The sequence below is a fragment of the Phocoena sinus genome, chromosome 15 (genome assembly GCF_008692025.1).
Source record: "Phocoena sinus isolate mPhoSin1 chromosome 15, mPhoSin1.pri, whole genome shotgun sequence".
Lineage (NCBI taxonomy): Eukaryota > Metazoa > Chordata > Mammalia > Artiodactyla > Phocoenidae > Phocoena > Phocoena sinus.
Genome location: NC_045777.1, coordinates 52,000,850 through 52,020,301, shown reverse-complemented (window position 1 = coordinate 52,020,301; position 19,452 = coordinate 52,000,850). Strand labels below are relative to the sequence as shown.

Here is a 19,452-nt window from a genome sequence, read left to right as displayed (position 1 = left end):
CCAGAAATTCAGAGAGGAGAGGAGATGGCAGAGATGCTGACCCAGGTTAGACGCTGGGCAAAGGGGGTCACCTGGTCACAGACCTGGCAAAGCAAGAGCTCGCCCAGCCTCAGGGGGTGACTCTCAGAACAAGCAGAGTCCAGTGGCCAAGCCTAGGGAGGCCCGAGGTCCCTCCGAAGTAGGGGTCTAGGGCAGGCCCCAAACAGGGGGACTGACGAGGACTGTCTGCGTGAAGAGCAATGAGACAGGTGCCCGCCCTGGGGGAGGAAGAGTCTGGGGTGCGGGGGAGGAGGAGGAAGTCTGCACTGACATGAAACTCCCTGTTTCCCTGCCCAAGTCCCTGGAGCCGGCAGCCAGGCTGAAATCGCTGCAGGAGGTTGGTCCTAGGGCTCTGAGGCCTGGGGTCTCAAGGGTCGCCTGTTCGGCACCCACATACGGAGCGTGTGGGTCTCTCCTTAAACCTGGCTAAGGACCACTGGCCACGTGGGTCAAAGGTTCTCACACCATCTTACATGATGAAAAAGTCAAGACTCTTACACCAAGTATCACAAATGAGACCATGCAAAGCAATTTAAAGTGTATACAACAATCATTCCCCCTTTAGTTTTGCTGCTTTATACAACTGTGTGATCGACAGAAAATTGAATGGCATGTACCTGGCTGGAAAATTTCACCAGTTGACAAAAAAAAAAAAAAAAAAAAAGAGAGAAGTTTCACCCTGAATGGCAGAGACTAAAGAAACTCATAGAGAAAAGGTAGTTGGAGAAAACAAGGCCACTGCCAGAGGCTGGACGGCAGGGCCGCTGCACTCCTCAGAGGATGGAATGCAAAGGAGTTCAAATACAAGAGTGAAAGTTAAAAATTAAATAGAAGGACTGGAAAGCAAAATCAAGGAAATGTCAGAAAAATGGGGACTCGAAAGTCATTGAACATGAGGAAATTTTCACGAGTGAAGGACATGGTTTCCGGCCTGAAAAGGCCCCAAGTGCCCCCAGCAGAGCCAGGTACCACAGGGATGGAGACACGACCCTATACCTTCAAGCAAAGACCCCCTGTATGCACCTTGGAAAGATGCAGTCATTCGAGCACAAACACCAGACAACCATGGAAAAGGAGCCACAAACAGCCACACCTCCACTGCAGTGTGTTCCCACTCAGCCGTGGACAGATTTATAGAACAAAAGTGCAACAGTGGGGCTTCCCTGGGGCGCAGTGGTTAAGAATCCGCCTGCCAATGCAGGGGACAAGGTTCGAGCCCTGGTCCGGGAAGATCACACATGCCGCGGAGCAACTAAGCCCGCGAGCCACAACTACTGAGCTTGTGCTCTAGAGCTGCGAGCCACAACTACTGAGCCCACATTCCACAACTTCTGAAGCCTGCATGCCTAGAGCCCGTGCTCCACAACAAGAGAAGCCACCACAATGAGAAGACCGCATACCGCCATGAAGAGTAGCCCCTGCTCGCCACAACTAGAGAAAGCCTGCACACAGCAACAAAGACCCAAAGCCGGCAAAAATAAATAAATAAATAATAAATTTATTAAATAAAAAAGTGCAACAGCTGCCTCGAGAGGAGGGGGCAGTGGGTAACTGCTGGGTCCTTGCCATCTCTGGTCGGAAGTCAACAGGAAATAAAAAACCAGTTGACAGCAATGGAAGGAAGCACGCTTTAGGGAAGAGGGCAGCAGATGCCCTAAGGAACAACGGAAAGGGGACTTCCCTGGTGGTCCAGTGGTTAAGGCTCAGCGCTTCCACTGCAGGGGGCATAGGTTCAATCCCTGGTTGGGGAACTAAGGTCCTGCATGCCGTTTTGCACAGCCAAAAAATTAAAAAAGGAAGCAAGGAAGGAAGGAAGGAAGAAAACAAAAAAAGGAACAATGGCTGAGTGGTTATTCGGGGTGGGAGTTGGGGGTAAGGACGGGGCGAGGCTAGATCATCCCTAGGTACATAAAAGTTATAAGGAAATGGGATAAAAAGAGAGTCAGAAAAAAAAAAATCAGAGATCTCGAGTTTGAGAGAATTTTAGGGCCAAAAAGGCTCTAAAGGTGACTCAGATGACTCAGAAAAGTATGGGACTGGGAACCCCTGAGGGAGAGCAGGGAGCAGAGAAGGCTGGGCCGAGGCTGCTCTTAGCAAGATGAGCCGGAATATGCATGTTATTGTGGCCACGAGAGTCAAACATAAGCACTGTGGGGCCAACAAAGGTGGGAGGAGGGGGGCTGTGACCCTCATCATAGAGCCCAGAGGGACCATGGTAGATGATCAGGCAGAACAGCTGGAGGAGAACAGAAGTCAACGACAGGAATGGGTCACCTTCAGCCCTTAAGCCACATCTGTAGGACGTGCTTATTACTGGGCATGGTGTCAGCCACCCACACTGGAAAAATGAGAAACCAGCTTGTGCGATTAGCTTTCTCTATGAATCCTATACATTCTTAAGAAAAAAGAAAGGATGAGGAGGAAAGGGAGCCTGGGTTGATCAAGTGCTGCAGAGATTCTGGGCTGGTCTGAGCAGGAGAGTGAGGCCCACTGCCCAAGAGAAAGGGTGACGCCCCAAGTCACCTAATCGACTTGGGGATAAGGTGAGGTGGACCAGGAGGGGGTGTGGGGGTAGGGAGATGAGACAGGAGGGAGCTGTAACCTTCCAGAGGGTCCCCAGTAAGGACGGGGAGGATGCTTGCTGGAGGTCAAGAGGGAACGGGGTGGGCAGTCTGGGTCTTCTGACTGTACCCCGAGGCCGCTCCCCGGTCTGGCCTACCAGAGCTCCCTCGCTGAGCCGTGCCAGGGCGTTTCTCTCGCTGCCGCAGGGCCTCCAAGCCCCCCAGGTCGGGTGGGTGGCAGTGGCCTCGCATCACTGTCACCCGCTTGCCTTGGGTGATGGCTCGGCTGCGGCAGCCCATGCGGGCCTGGTCCCGGCACGTCCAGTACACCTTCTCCCCGGCCGCCTTCTCCCGCCTGTAGAGGAAGGACTCATACACCAGGAAGCTGCCCCCCAGAGGGGTCCTCAGGAACTCAGGGCCCCCTGGGGAGAAATGGGAGAGGGGGTCAGCGGAGGGAGGTTGGAAGCTGGGGTGTGAGCCGGAGCAGGGCCTGGGGCTGGGCCAGGCCTGGTGTCGCCCCCCTCCTACCTCCTGGGACCTCGGGGAGCAAGACTGGAGTGCAGGCAGAGCGCCAGGCCAGCGGGTGTGGACTCACCCAGGTCCTCGTCCTGGTCCTCCTCGCCTTGCGGCTGGGCCAGGAGGTCCTGATCTTTGGCCTTTGACCGTTTTCTGGGCCGGGGCCTGGTGAGAGTCAGGGGGCCCGGCCCCCTGCGGTAGAACAGGCTGTCCACGCCTTGGAGCAGCTTGTCCACTTGGCCCCCGGGGCCGCCCGGCCTGGCCCGCAGCAACTCCATGGCCTTCTCCTGCTGCCGCCGGGCCTCCAGACCCTCCACATCAGGCGGGTGGCAGTGGCCACGCATGACAGTCACCCGCTGGCCCTGTGTGATGGCCCGGCTGCGGCAGCCATGCAGCGCGTGGTCCCGGCACGTCCAGTACACCTTGTCCCCCACAGCCTTCTCCCGCTTGTAGAGGAAGGACTCGTGCACCAGGAAGCTGCCCCCGTAGCAGGTTCTCAGGAACTCCAGGGGCGGGGGCCCTCCTGGAGGAGGAAGTGGGGAGGGGCTGGGCAGGTGCAGGCTGGCAGAGCTCTGCTCCTTTAGTTTACTGTGCAGGGCAGGGCCCTGGGTGCATCCCCACTGATTGCCCACCCAGTGCCCCAAGGAGGCCGTGTGGCTCCTCTCCTGGTGGCCAGTGAGGAGGCCACGGCTCTGGTTGGTCAAGCACCACATCCCAGGCCACACACTGGAGAGGGCCAAGCTGCCTCCGATGCCACACCCTGCCTGCTCAGTCACTCCCGGCCATACTTTTTCTTAGGGTTTGTTTGAAAATTGTATCTAATTATCAAATAACACATGCACACGCCATAAAATGAAATGGGACCAAAAGATACACAGTGAAAGACAAGTCCTTCTCACCCAGCCCCCGGCACCCAGCACAGCAGCCGCCTTAAATCCCTAAATCCTTCAATCCTTTCCAGGTCTGGAGGCACCCAGCCTACGGGACCAAGCCCACCTCCCAGTTACTGGTAATAAAAACTGCCGCAAAGAACAAAACAAAACCCAACAAACAAAGAATAAGAACCTCTGCAAAGACTCCATCTACCAGTTACTCAGTGACAACACACGCTGGACCAGGGCTGGCACTGCAGCACCAGATCCCCTAATGGCGAGGCTATCACACATCTTAGGAGCGACCTCCTGACCTGCAGCGCTTCAACAAGGCTGCCCAGCTACATGAGGCAGAGCTGGATCTTGAACCTGGGGCACAAAGCTCAAGCCTCCCACCAGGCCGATCTTCCCAAACTTCAAAGGTTACCAGAATCACGTGGGGTCCATAAACCTCAGGTTTTTGCATCAGGAAGCTCCAGAAGGACCTAGGCCGCCTGGTTCACGAGCACTAGTTCTACCCCTTGGGCTTAATGATTACTTGGACACATTTATATTTTAAAAATCGTTTTGACTTTGAGCACATTAAGAAGCCACGTGGGACCCACATTTATCTTTGGGCAGAGGAAAGGGCTGTGGTTCCCACCTGCCTAAGAGTAGAGCCGGGGTGGGGGGGCACTCACCGGTCCCCAGCGTCGGGCGTTTCTTGGGAGGCAAGCTCAGCAGCGACAGGGCTCGGAGCCCCTCATCCTCCTCGGGAGCTGGCTTGCTCAGCACTGGCCCCGGGGCCGGCTCCGGCTCCTCGGGGCACAGCCACGGGCCCACCCCCTCCAGGGGCTCCTCCACTCGGCCGCTGGGGCCCTGGGGATCCCCCAAGCCTTCTGGCAGGGCTGGGCTGGGCAGCTTCTGTCTCTGGCGCCGGGCCTCCAGGCCCTCCTCATCGGGCGGGTGGCAGTGGCCCCGCATCACCGTGGCCCTTAGGCCACGGGTGATGGCCCGGCCCCGGCAGCCCAGCTCGGTGTGCTCGCGGCACTTCCAGTATACCTTGTCCCCCACAGCCTTCTCCTGCTTGTACAGGAAGGACTCCAGCACGAGCAGGCGGCCCCCAAATGGGGTCCTCAGGAACTCCAGGGGCTGGGGGGCTGCTGAAGGCAAGGGGAGGGGCAGGTCAGCTGACACAGAGCAAGGCTTGAGCCAGGGGCACAGATGGGAACACAGGGATTGGGGTGCCCTTGGATGACGTCCTGCGATCGTCACACCAGCCTGGGTCAAGGTCCAGGAGGCCCTGCTCAGAGCAGGGAAGAGATGGCTAAGGTCACCTCACTGGAAAGGGGAGTATGCAAAGCCCAAGTCTGAGCATGCAGGGCCACAAAAGTGGCCAGACAGGGGCAGCTGGCCCGAAACTCACCTGTGTCTGGCTTGCTGTGTTTCAGTTCCTGGGCCTGGGGGCTTGGTTGGACTGCCCCCTGCTGTTCCTCTACTGGCAGGATCTGGGGGGTCCCAGGCAGGGTGTCAGGGCCAGACATCTCCAAGGAAAGGACACAGTGCACTGCTTTGGGCTGGGAGTCCACTCCATCCCCATTCTCAGTGGAGGCTGTCAGTAGGACCAGTTCGGAGAACTCCATGGGCTTCGTGGGGGCTGCAGGGACGACATCTGTGCCCGGCTCAGGGGACTCAGGGGAGGGCTCCTGGCCGGCCTTCACGCTCTCGCCCTCCTGCTCACTGGGCTCGGGCAGGGGCATTCCGGGACCGATGGCCTGGCCCCCAGGCCACGCTCAGGCCCCAGCAGATGGATTTCTCCTCCACCTCCCTGGAAGGAACCCAGCAGTTCAAGGGCTCCGTCCTAAGGCAGGAGGCAAAATCCCATCAGTGGAGGTGCCCTTGGACCTGGGTTCAGGAAGAATCTGGGCTGGAGGCTGGGGCAGATGGGGCTGCCTCAGTGCCCCCAGGAAAGGACCTGAATGGAGCCAGAGAACCCTGGGCTGGTGCTTCTGCTCTCTTGGTAGCCTTGGGTCCGTCACCTCCCCCAGCCAAACCTCACTTTCCCATCTGCAAAATGTGCCCAAAACAGGGCTCTCAAGGGGTTACTGGGGTGACCAAGGTGCTGACAGCTGAGTTACTAGGAATCCAGGCCCACAGGTGCTGAGCACGGGGTGAAGTGCTTCCACAGGTTTTTCCACTTAACCTTCAGCCCCCCCCCCCCACCATGTTATTGAAAGTTGATCTTTCTCATTGACCCAGGTTACAGATGAGGACACTGAGGCATGCAGCCATGAAGGCAGAGCTGAGAGTCCAGTCGAGGTGGGTCCAGAGCCCGCCCGTACAGCACCTGGGGTACCTCATCCAGGATAACAGGAACCGGTCTTCCTGAGCACCAGGCGTTGGGGAAAAGCACTTTGGGCACTGAGTTCAGGTCACCAACCCTCCCAGAATGCCTGGTGCCCTTCACCCTGACACTGTGTCACTGGGAGCATGGGCTGGGCCCCTGCTGGCACTCCGCAGACCCCAAAGGTGGAGCCTGGCCCTGGGAGGAGGGACTCTCTGGATTCACAACTAGATCCATCCCCCATCCCAGGCAAGAGGCCCCGGGGCACCCAGTGCTAGGGGACACCAGGGCCCCACGAGGGCAGCGACCTTGTGTCTGAGCTGGTGCTGGCTCTGCCTCAGCTGAGTGGGGACAGGGCTGTGGAGGTGTCCAGAGAATCCGTGGTCACTGAGGGCTCCTTGGCTTCTGGTCTGGAGAAGCAGAAAGGATGGATGACAGGTAGGGCTGGCCTGGAGACCGGGGCCCTGGAGCATCAGTGTGGGGGCATAAGTGGCCGTTTTGTCTTCCTGGGGGACTGGGTGGTGGGTGCATGTCAGGGTCTTTCCCATCTATCAGTACTAGCCCAGAAACAGGATGCGGTCTCCCAGCACGTTTCAGCTTCCCCACCTGTGAGCTGTCATCCCCATCCCAAGCTCTACGGTTCTAATACCTGGGTCCCCCATTCCTGCTCCGCCATTTCCTGGTCTGGGGCCCACATTCAGTTCCCCAAGGCCTGTCAGCCCAAGCGCGGGGCTCCTGGGTCCCCGTGGAGACGGAGCCAAGGCCGACGGTGCAGGGGGCGCCGTGTCCCCTACAACCTCTCCCAAACCGCCTGCACGCCCAGCCCCGGGCAGCACCAAAGCCCTGTCCTGAGGGGCGAGACTCTAGGAAATCCAGATAACAGGTAACGGGACACAGGACTGGGAGTCCCCGGCCAGGTCTGTCCTCCAGCGTCATCCTCCTCCGGCCCCCGGACAAGCCAACCCCTGCTCCTCCTGTGCAGTCCTCCCCGCTCTGCCCATCCCGCCCGACAGGGCGATGTAGCGGTACTGGGGACTTGGGGGTACATGGGGACCGGCCGCAGCAAGACAGCGCCGGCGCCTCCGCGTGCAAAGCCGCTCGGGCGGGAAAGGGTTACGCGGGAAGCCACTCCCCCCGCCCCCGCTCGCTGATTGGTCTCTGCCCACGTCCCTCCGCCGGCAGCCCGCCTCCGGGGCTTGCGCGCTCCGGGTTGCCGGGCGAATGAACTTGGTCTCCACCCGGCGTCCTCTCCTCAATGGGGCGAGAGGACGCAGAGACACTGGCCCTCCCTTCCACAGGCCTTTCAGACAACTCAGGCCCCCAAAACGTTGCGGTCACTGTCCACCCAGCATGCATGTTCCTACAGGACCATGCGGTTGGTCCCCGCCGTGCAGAGGGACAGGAGTTGAGGCTGCAGGGACCCCGACACACCAATGGCCTCAGTCTCAAGTGATCAGACGCCGAAGCCCGGCCTCCTTCAGGCCACTGGGGGTTGGCATGACAGAGAACCCTCACATTCCCGTGAAACTGTACCCAGAGTCATGTGTACCCTGAGTCAGTGTAATTCTCTCAACTAAAATCTCTGTACCTCAAAGGATATGGAACAAGTTCCAGCGCAACAAAAGACCTTGAACTGTGGCTGACTACAGACTGTGGATAGGCTTGGCTCCTTGCCAGTGGGCTTGAATTTAGATTCGATTGAGGGTTCCCATTCTCAACCATTAAAGGGCCTTAAAGTGTAGACTGTTTAATGACCACAGATCCTCCCATAAAGTATGCAGGCCCCTTTGCCATGTGGTCTTGAATCTGGACTGGTCTCCAGCCCACATTGGTCACTTGCTGTAGCCAATAGAGAGTGGCAGAAGCTCGCTGTGGGGGTTTGGATGCCCTCACCCTCATGGACAGGGGCCCTGAGACTGCCAGAGAAGGAAGCTGTATGAAGGGCCACATGCAAGGGATGGAGGCACTGCCAGGCATGGAGGGAGGCCATTTCCAGTGTCCAGTCCAGCAGACCCTCTAGCTCTGTGTAGCCACAAGAAGGAGCCTGGGGAAACAAGCCCAGGCACCCCATGGAACCCTGATCAATAATAAACTACTGTTATTTTAAGCCAGTAAGATCAGGGCTCATTTGTTATGCAGCAGTAACTGATATTCTTGGCAAGTGACAACCTAGTCAGTTTTGACTTTTTGACAGATGAATTAATACTAATGGTTGTGAAATATCCAATATCAAAATGCTTTTGAACGCTTGAACTCTAGGGGCCATGCTACACAAATTTTAAATCCCTCAGATTATCACATTTAAAGGGCTGGTAACCCAGTGAAAGGAATAAAAATATTAAGTATAAAGGATAGCAAATGAGAATTACTTATTTAAAAAGTCTGTAACATGAAATAAGCCAGACATAAAAGGACAAATGCTGTATGATTCCACGTATATGTTGTACCTAGAGTAGTCAAATTCATAGAAACAGAAAGTCAAATGGTAGTTGCCAGGGGCTGGGGGGAGTGGAAATGGGGAGTTAGTGTTTAGTGGGGAGCGTTTCAGTTTGGGAAGATGAAAAAGTTCTGGAGATGGATGGTGGTGATGGTTGCACAACAGTGCAAATGTATTTAATGCCACTGAACTGTACACTTAAAAATGATTAAAGTGGGGGTTGGGATGAATTGGGGGATTGGGATTGACATATATACACTATTGATACTATGTATAAAATAGATAACTAATGAGCACCTACTGTATAGCTCAGGGAACTCTACTCAGTGCTCTGTGGTGACCTAAATGGAAAGGAAATCCAAAGAAGAGGGGATATATGTATACGTATAGTTGATTCACTTTGCTGTACAGTAGAAACTAACACAATATTGCAAAGGAACTATACTCCAACATTTTTTTTAAAAAATGATCAAAGTAGTACATTTTTGTAAGGTATATTTTAACAGACACGCAAAAAAACAAAAACAAAACAAAAAAACCCAACTATAACAAACCATGCATAGTAATGCTCCACCTACCATACTGGTAAATGAGGTTCTCCATACAATGCAGATTTCTGATTAACTAAAGTTATCCCTCCATGATTCTGAATTTTACAATTTCTCTCTCTTTCACAATTTATCCACTGAGGATGGATGCTGCCTAAGCTCTAATGACTCATCATCACTGCCTGGATAAAGACAGCATACAATTTTTATCCTGATTTGGTAAATGAAGTGTCCCGTCCAGTTCCCTTGGCACTCCACCCCCCGGGGGCCCTTTCTCCATCATTCATATCCTGCTCTCTCTGGTCTCCAAACCTCTCTGCCTCCTCTGGGTCTTTGCATTTAGAGTTCTCAGGTCCTAATCTTCTTAGGTCTCCTATATCCTAAAACAAAACCTCACAAGACTCTCTCCTTCCCTCAACAGTTAGACTTTGCAGGAATAGTCCATACCCCTTCCTTCTCACCCAGGCCGCCTGGCAGCTGCCCCCCAACTCTGCAGACACCACTCTCCTGTTGGGCCACTGTGCAGGATCAGCACCTGCTGGGTCAATCCATAATCCGTGTTTCCCTCTGAAATACCTGCTCTGGCCTGTATGTGGTCTATCCATGCAGTGGAATTTATTCAGCCATAAAAATGAATGAAGTTCTGATACATGTTACCATGTGGATGAACCTTGAAGACAGTATGGCTCGGTGAAAGGTGCCAGACACTAAAGTCAGCATGTGGTATAATTCCATTTAAGTGAGATGTCCAGTAGAGGCAAATCCATAGGGACAGAAAGTAGATTAGTGGTTGTCAGGGGCTGGAGGGGAGGGAGGAGGAGATTAGGGAGTGATACTAAGGCGTGTGGGGTTTCTTCTTGGGGTAATGAAAATGTTATAAAATTGGCTGTGAATACAATAAAACATTGAATTATACACTTTAGTTGGGGGAATTGTATGCTATGTGAATCATATCTTAATAAGGTTGTTTAAAAAAAAACTTGTAAGGGCTTCCCTGGTGGCGCAGTGGTTGAGTCTGCCTGCCGATGCAGGGGACACGGGTTCGTGCCCTGGTCCGGGAAGATCCCACATGCCGCGGAGCAGCTGGGCCCGTGAGCCATGGCTGCTGGGCCTGTGCGTCCGGAGCCTGTGCTCCGCAACAGGAGAGGCCACAGCAGTGAGAGGCCCGCGTACCGCAAAAAAACCCAAAAAAAACCTTATAGGGAATCCCCCGGTGGTCCAGTGGTTAAAAGACTTGGTGCTTTCACTGCCAGGGTCCAGGCTCAATCCCTGATCAGGGAACTAAGATCTCAAACAAACAAAAAATGCTCATAGGTATGACTCATGTCCCCAGGGTCACTTGGATAAAAAACAGTTTTCTCCAACAGAAACAGGCTTCTCACTCCTGGGCCTGGTTTCCTCACCAAAGGAGAGGGGTGGCATGGACTATATACTGAGATATTTTGTAAGTTGCTAAGATCATATTGTAAAAACTACAGAGAAAACATTTTAAAATGTTGAGAACTGACACTCATAAATCACCCACGAGCCTGCCACTCAAATGCACAGCTGTTTCCATTCTTGTATTAGTGCCTTTAATATACACTTAATTTTCTGTTGCACACACATGTGTTCAACATGTTTGCTATTTTATTCCTCTTTAGAGTGGGAAGCCCGCACCTGCAGACCAGATAGAGCCCTTGTGAAGGACCAAAGCATTACCTAACGCAGGCCCCTAACATGAACACAAATCTAAATCCTCAGTAATACCAAAAGATGACCACAAGATGGCAATCTTGCTCCTTGAAATGCACGTAAAGCATCCTTGGTAGAATTAGATGTATCACAACGTTTAAAAACTAGAATTTGGGAGTTTTTCCATATCAGACAAATAATTCAGGAAGACTTCTGAAAACGTTTGTATTTACAAAATATATTACGTAGAAAGCAAAATCCAGTTAACATATCGGCAAAGACTGTTTTCTAAGCTAAGGTTTAAAAAAAAAACACCAAAATATTCCTTAGACCATAACACTGCCTCTAGACCTCAATCCACTTCATTTCTTCTGTCTCAACTCAAGTCTCAAGTCTGGTCACATTTGTTGTTTATTGACTAACTTTATTGTATGTATTTGTGACTTTAAAAAAACCTTAAATAACTGGGAGGAAATATCTCAAAATGTTAAAACTAGTAAGGAAAGCAATTAATTTTTTCCCTTAAATTTCTTTTGTTTTCTCAAAATTGTTTACAAGGTGCATGAACAGTTTACAGTGGGAAAATAGTAAACACTTTCAAGATAAGCTGCATCTCCTTGCTTGGTAATTTTTTTCGTTAACTCCATAACTCTCAGGAAAAGTAGGGATTCCAGTCCTATGCAAGATGTGTCATACAGGAAAATAAAGAGTAATATAGACAGGGGACTTCCCTGATGGTCCAGTGGTTAAGACTCCACACTTCCGATGCAGAGGGGCATGGGTTTGATCCCTGGTTAGGGAACTCAGATCCCACATGCTGCACAGTGTAGCCAAAAAATAAAATAAAATCCAGGGCTTCCCTGGTGGCACAGTGGTTGGGGGTCCGCCTGCCGATGCAGGGGACACGGGTTCATGCCCCGGTCCGGGAAGATCCCACGTTCTGCGGAGCGGCTGGGCCTGTGAGCCATGGCCGCTGAGCCTGCGCATCCGGAGCCTGTGCTCCACAACGGGAGAGGCCACAGCAGTGAGAGGCCCGTGTACTACCAAAAAAAATTAAAATAAAATAAAATCCAAAGAAATTTTTAAAAAAAGAGTAATATAGATAATGGGACAGAAAAACAAGTGAAAATCAAGTACCTTGCAGTCTGTGTTGTGGGCCTTGCATGGCCTCAAAGACCTTTCCCCCAAGATATTTATTAACCACAAAGGGAAAGATAATGACTTGACAGGGGAGAAATCTCGCGTACACAGCCTTAAGTGCTCAAGGTCAACTTCACCAGTAATAAAACACATCAACACCATGACCTCCTTGATAAGATGCACCAAGGAGGACACAGCAACACCTCTGTAATATTCCTGCCCAGAACGCACACCCCCATGTGGCACCCCCAACCCACATGGAGGGACATTCTACAAAACAACTGACCAGGACACTTTGAAAGTGTCAAGGTCATCTTGGACAAGGAAAGGCTGAGGGCCTGTCACAGACTGGAGGAGACTAAGGAGACACAAGGACAAAATGCAACATGGGATTTTGGAAAAGAAAAAGGACATTAGGGGAAAAGCTGGTGAAATTTGCATACGGTCAATAGTTTAGGTTAATGGTTTTGTACCAACGTGGATTTCCCAGATTTGCTCACTGCACAATGTTAGGTAAGATGCTGACATTCAGGGAGACTGGGTGATGAGTATAGGAAAATTCTTTGTACTTTTTTTTGCAATTTTTAAAAAAGTCTAAAATTAACTCAGAATAAAAGGATTTTGAAAACCCAAGTTTCAAACTTACAGACACAATGGAAGTTGACAGAGAAAATAAATGACCCATAGGCCTCCTGGGTGGAAGGGTCGGGGAGGAGAGGAGGGGACACAAAAGGGATACTCTCTGACCCAGAGCCATGTGGTTGGTCCTCAAGCTGGCACCTGAGCCAGGAACAAAAATCCTATAACATCACGTGTACCTCAAGTATGGGGACCCAACAATCTCCCTTCACCATCATCCCCGCTCTGCTTCTGGGGAAACTGAGGCTCGGGCCTGAAGCGAGTGGCCCAGGACCACACGGGTAGTGAGAGTCAGGCCTTCAGAGCTGCATTGATCAGCCCTACAAACCAGCTATGTTAAGGCTTAGCACTGTGGCTTCCAGCTGATCTGGCCAACCGGAGGAACCATGGGAGACTGGAGGGTGTCCCCGAAGCGACCTGCCTGGGGCGGCTGCTCCAGCTCTGCGGGGTCCCGCCTGCTACCCTGGCTGCTCTGCCGGGCCTCGCTGTGGGGGTGGCATCCCACCACTGCTAATCCCTGGGTCGCTCACCATTTCCCATGTGGCTTCTCAGCTCTTCCACCACCAAGGAGAGCAATGAAATTCCCAGTGAAACCTTACTGTAGTTTCTGTTTTCTCAGATGGTTTCTGATCACACATGCTTCAAGAGTCCAAAGGACTGTGATCACACATTTCATGTTCACCAAATACCAATGAGGTGCCTGGCACTAGGCGAGGGCTTTGCATGTTTATTCCATTTTATCTCCCAAATACCCTCATCCATTAAGCCTGCTGTTGTTTCATTCACAGAGGAGGAAACTAAGGCTCACTCTTAGATTCCTGTGACCGAGAGCCAGGCCACTAAAGGACAGAGTCAGCATTCAAAACTCCTGTGTCTGTTTTCAGGGCCCAAACTCTTAATATAAGTTAAAATGGTTCTTTTTAATTTGAGGATTCCAACCCATAGGAATCAACGCAGTAGGTTAAGACTGGTGGTTCTCAGTCACGGTGATCTGCCCACCAGGTGACATCTGGCCAGGTCAGGAGACATTTTTGGTTGTCATAACTAGGGGGTGGGGCAGGCTACTGGCATCTGGTAGGTGGGAGCCAAGGATGCTGCTCAACATCCCACAGTGCCCAGGGCAGCCCCCCACCCCCTCTCCCCAGGAAGGATTTGGTCTAAAATAGCATCAGGGTCAAGGTTGAGAAACCTGCTTAAAAGCAGCGCTTGAAAAATAAAACAGAACAGAAAGAGTGCACCCATATACTGAGGTTAAGTACAGTTTTCATGAAGCTTTTATTTCAATTATTTGTATACGTAATTCTGGTCTCCATAAGAATTACTCGGGGCACTTGGTAAAAATGCAGATGCTTAGAGCACAGGATTCCTGGAGCCCCTCCCTGTTACCTCCCCACCAACCAACCAGAAGAAAATCACGTACCCTGCAGCCTCACCCTAAATTTTGCCTATAAAAACTTTTCCCTGAAAATCATCGGAAGTTTGGGGTTTTTGAGCACAAGCCACCCATTCTCCTTGCTTGGCCCTGCAATAACCCTTTCTCTGATATTAAAAAAAAAAAATCAGATGCCTGGATTTCCCATCCAAAATTCTGATGGTGAGTCTGGAGCAAAATTCAAGAATCTGGATTTTTAACAAGTACCCCCTGAGACCCTGGTTCTGGTGGATCATGGACTTGGCTTTGAGAAACACTGGAATAGATGCCCTTGAGGTTAGGTGGCCAGAGGCTAAGTGACCAACTTAATAAGGATTTAAGGTTTTCTTTATGCAGGGCAACACATGAAGTGTTTCACATACATTACCTCGTTTAATCTGTCACATTGTACAGGTTCCCTCATTAATGCATTAAACAGAATCATTAACATTTGTTTATTTTATATCGGTGGGAGAGTCATGATTGCATCTTTTTAAATGATCCTTTAATAACAATTTAACAAGTTTCAGACACCTTAGGATATTTTGGGGACCTCAAGAAGAGTGGAATTTGTCCAAATTTTAAGTAGTACAGGTGAAATCTGGGGGAGAAAGCTCATTGGGCACGGCTTTAGTACCTTGGGATAACAAATACCAGACTTTTAGAAATCCAATCTGAGGTTCCTCACAGAGACTTCCAGCAAAACAAACTCAAGACGGCCTACGAGGTGAATTAGCATGCCTGCCGCACCTATGTAAATAATCAGGCCCAATCTTACTGGACCAGCCTTATTTCATGCAAAAAATATCTTTCATTGAGATTATGAGGCCATAGGGAAAATTTGTGCTTCAATGGAGAACTGGGTTTTGTCTAGAACACAGCCTTTCAGGTTATACGATTCTAGCCTGTTGTTGCCTTTGAGCTACTTCTGCAGCTCCGCACAGATAACGGAACAAGATAAAATAATTCTATTCTGTAGACACGTTCTCTCTTTCTTGCCATGTAAATAAATACAGATAAGTAAGTAACTTCTCTGGTTTTGCCTCCATTTGCACATTCATGTCACTATTCCTAATCTACAGTCTTCCAGAATCTTTTTTGGAGTCTCCTGCAAACTGGTTGTAAGATCTTACTGCTTCCTTGATCGATGAGTTAAGTAAAAGCTTACACACGTGTTCATTTAGTATCTGTATGAAAGAGTTTTATTTTCTTTGTTTTGGTCTAAGCCTCTGCTTTTCAAATCTCCCTGGTCATTGCTCTTATAATCTTTGGGTTCCAGGCAGCAATTTCAAAAATTACATAGGAAATAACCAATCTGCATTGTGTGTAACAGAAGTGAGCATTATTTTATGAAACTTTTATTTGCAATAAATTTATATATTTGTTCTAGGTGGATTTAAATGTATTTTTAAATTTTTGGATGATCATTGTTTTGAGGTAAATACTTGGGCCCTAATATGTTTTTTCATAATATTCCAGTTTTACTCAGTAAAGATTTATTGAGTTGGCTAGAATATTTTTAAGTCAGGCAGATGTAAATGGAAAGTAGGAGAGCCTCACAGTTTACAGTTGGTTACTCTCTTATGCTGTTTCCCCTCCCCCAAAATTGAGGTACAGAGCAATCTGAGTCCAATACTCAGACTGCCTGCTCAAATAAACCCAACACCCAAGACACACACAATATTACAAACTGTTAGGTGCCTCTCAGACACCAGTGGGTACAAGCCCTAAGATCCTGAAAGGCAGAGCCTCGCTCAGCAGCTGATGGCGGATCAACAGAATTACCTTCATACACAAGAGTGAGAACCACCATCACTGTCCGCCAACACCCGTCGTTAGTGCTGACTTGCTGGGTGGGAGACCTGGGGCAAATCCCATCACTTCTCTGGGCTCACTTCATCTGTGAAACAGGAAAAGTGGCAAATGAGATACTGTATGTGAAATTCTTCCATAAACTGTGAATCATCATGTAAGAACAAGGAGTACTTTGTCCAGGCCCAGCAGAGGTTCTGAATAGTGGAAGGGGGAGGAGCGAATATCCTGATGTTTGAAAAAGCTCCTGGATGATTCCAAAAGCTGCCCCGCCCCCCACCCCCAGCAAGCTATGAAAATTAGAGGTGCACACTGATTGGCTCACGGACCCTCCTACCATTATGTGCAAAGTCTCTGAGTGTGCATACAGGCATTAGTCCTGGGAGACGTGAAGGTGGCAGTGATCTCCCTAAAGATTAAGAATTCTATTCCAGGGACTTTCCTGGTGGCGCAGTGGTTAGGAATCTGCTTGCCAGTGCAGGGGACAGGGTTTGAGCCCTGGTCCAGGAAGATCCCACATGCCGCGGAGCAACAAAGCCCGTGCGCCACAACTACTGAGCCTGCGCTCTAGAGCCCGCAAGCCACAACTACTGAACCCGCGTGCCTAGAGCTGGTGCTCCAAAACAAGAGAAGCCACTGCAATGAGAAGCCCGCGCACCGCAACAAAGAGTAGCCCCTGCTCACCACAACTAGAGATAGCCCGCCCGCAGCAATGAAGACCCAAGGCAGCCAAAAATAAATAAATAAAATAATAATTCTATTCCAAAGCAGGGCTTCTCAACCTTGGCACCACTGACATTTTGCACCAGATAATTCTTTGTTGTGGGGGGTTGTCCTGTGAAATGAAGGATGTTTAGCAGCATCCCTGGCCTCTGCCTGCGAGATGCCAGTAGCAGCCACCAAATCCTGACAACCAACATTGCTGCATGTCCCTTGAGAACCATTGCTCCAAAGCAACTAGAGGCAGAGGACACAGAAAGGGAGATTCCAGCTAATAGTACTCCCAGCCCCAGATCCCCCAACGCCCCTAGAGCACAATCGCGGCTATTTCCATGCCTCCCATATCAGGCCTAATTCGTCCTCACATCTCTGGGCACCTGGTCACACCATCTTCCATGCCTTCCCACCCCACATTACCTCAAGGCTTTGATACCCACCACCTCCTAAATGGCTTTTCTGCCCGGCATCCAGCTGTTCCGATTCTCCCTACGCAGTGCTGAGTTCCTAAAGCTGAAACATTTCCCTCTCCAATAAAAGTAGTGTCCGTCTCCATTATAAACGCTCTATAATCTAGCCTCCACATATGAACTCTTTCCCAAGTCCGACTAGGAACTTTTGGGAAGAGAAACAAGGTAAACCTGCCTGAATCGCACCAAGTCCTGGAGATGATTTTGGCCCCGAAAAGCATTAATGTCAAAATAATAAAAATATACCCTTTCTTTGGAATTTAAGTTTACACATGATTATCTGTTATTGGACCTCTGCATCCTCCAAAGGTAAGGGGTAACGGAAGTAAAAGACTGGTCGTTAAAGCAAGGGCTTCAAACTGTGGTCAGACTCATTAGGTCCTGAAATCAGTTTAATGGGTTAGCAACAGACTTTTGGAATGGAAAGAACAGAACAGAATAGAATAGAATAGGACAGGACAGGACAGGATAGGATAGGTTGGAATTAGAACCCACGTAGAGTAGATCTGGCTGCGTCATGTGAGGTTGGGGTAAAAATCTCCCTTTAAACTTATCGCTCAGTAATCTGCATCTACAGGCGTGTAAAATATATTTCTCACTGTAGGTTGAGTCAAAAAAGTTTGAAAGCCCCAACAGGTAATCTAGGTATGCAGGAGTGGAAGCAGGTGTAACAACAGCAAAAAGTGCAAGGTCACTGGGACCTCCAGAGGCACAAAGACTGGATGGGGCTGGGGTGAATGCCAGGGCGGGGGCAGTACTGGGTGGGGCGGACACGGTAAAGGAAAGGCAAACCCATGTGGGGCTCCCTGACTTGGGATGTGAGGGCTCAGTCCCGGGGTCGGGTGGGTGGAGGGGGGTGAGGAGGAGCGAGGAGAAAGGAGGCTGCGAATTGCAGGCGAAGGACAAGGAGGCGGCCTGAGCGCCGAGACGCAGAGTCCGGGGACACCCCCCTCCGCAGCATCAGCAGTCCTGGGGACCCCCGGGATAGCCCGGCTGGGGGCGCGGCCGCGCCGAGTGACCCGAGACCCTCCCTGACCCGCTGGGGCCCGTCCTCACCGGGCACCGGCCGGGCGGCGACGGCAGCGGGGCCCTCCCTCTCCGGAGACCGAGCCGCGGCGGGTCCTCTGGCCTCGGGCCGCCGCAGCCACAGGCGCCGACCTCGCGGCCCAGGCCCCTCCGGCCACCGCGACCCGGGTGCCCACTCCCCGCCCCCACCTGCCCTCTCGGGAGCGAGCTCCGTGCCGCGCGCGCCGCCCCGCTGGCCGTAGGGAGCGCGCACCGCCCCGCGGGGTAGCCGGCCTCTAGGAGCGCACTAGAGAGTTCCTAGCAAGCATGCGCAGCGGGGCCTCGGGGAGCCCATTCTTTGGGCAAACCCCATTTCTCCGGGTCTTCAGTGCGCGGTGCCTAGCTGACGGCCGGACCAATCGGCGCTGGGAGGCGGGGCCAGGGCTGGCGAAAAAGGCGGGGCAAGCCCAGGATCGGGCTGCGGCAGCCGGGGACCGAGCTTTGATCTGACCTGAGGCTTGGACGGCGGGGTCGGGGGGTTGGCCTCCGGGGCGGTGGACCCTCACAGAAGAAGAGATTTGGGGGGTTTGAGAACCCCAGACCTGATCCAGGATTTGAGTCTGAGCTCACTGAACGGAAGCGGTCTTTTTTTTTTTTTTTTTTTTTTACGGTACGCGGGCCTCTCACTGTTGTGGCCTCTCCCGTTGCGGAGCATAGGCTCCGGACGCACAGGCTCAGCAGCCATGGCTCACGAGCCTAGCCGCTCCGTGGCATGTGGGATCTTTCCGGACCGGGGCACGAACCCGTGTCCCCTGCATCGGCAGGCGGACCCTCAACCACTGCGCCACCAGGGAAGCCCGGAAGCGGTCATTTAAAAATTTTTTTTAATTTTATTTTTTATACAGCAGGTTCTTATTAGTTATCTGTTTTATACGTATTAGTGTATATATCTCCCAATTCATCTCACCACCACCACGCCACCACCCCTCTGCCACTTCCTCCCCTTGGTGTCCATACGTTTGTTCTCGACATCTATGTCTCTATTTCTGCCGGACAAACCGTTTCATCTGTGCCATTTTTCTAGGTTCCACGTATATGCGTTAATATACGATATTTGTTTTTCTCTTTCTGACTTACTACGGAAGCGGTCATTTAAATGCATCATTAGGCCCGTCACTTTCGTTAGCCAGCGGAAGGAAATTTCCTATGGACTTCACAGAAACTTTAAAATGACCTATCCCAAAGCTGGGTCAATTTGATTCAAACTAAATAATGATAATAACAGATT

At 51.4% G+C, this 19,452-nt stretch overlaps 1 protein-coding gene across 6 annotated transcripts in view; it reads right to left on the bottom strand.

Annotated features, from left to right (window-relative positions):
- FLYWCH1 (FLYWCH-type zinc finger 1) overlaps window positions 1–18,379 on the bottom strand; it is a 29,693-nt gene extending 11,314 nt beyond the window's left edge. For 2 of the 6 annotated variants that reach the window (XM_032606431.1, XM_032606434.1), the window contains exons 1-7: window positions 18,216–18,379; window positions 15,946–16,060; window positions 6,620–6,721; window positions 5,394–5,828; window positions 4,669–5,130; window positions 3,196–3,639; window positions 2,759–3,022 (exon numbers count right to left, since the gene is read on the bottom strand). In XM_032606431.1, coding sequence (XP_032462322.1) covers window positions 2,759–3,022; window positions 3,196–3,639; window positions 4,669–5,130; window positions 5,394–5,727 — 1,504 coding nt within the window. In that variant the 5' untranslated portion in view covers window positions 5,728–5,828; window positions 6,620–6,721; window positions 15,946–16,060; window positions 18,216–18,379. The remainder of the gene's footprint in view (window positions 1–2,758; window positions 3,023–3,195; window positions 3,640–4,668; window positions 5,131–5,393; window positions 5,829–6,619; window positions 6,722–15,945; window positions 16,061–18,215) is intronic. The other 4 variants (XM_032606433.1, XM_032606436.1, XM_032606437.1 and 1 more) reach the window with 3 other exon arrangements.
- Between the last annotated feature and the right edge of the window lie 1,073 nt (window positions 18,380–19,452).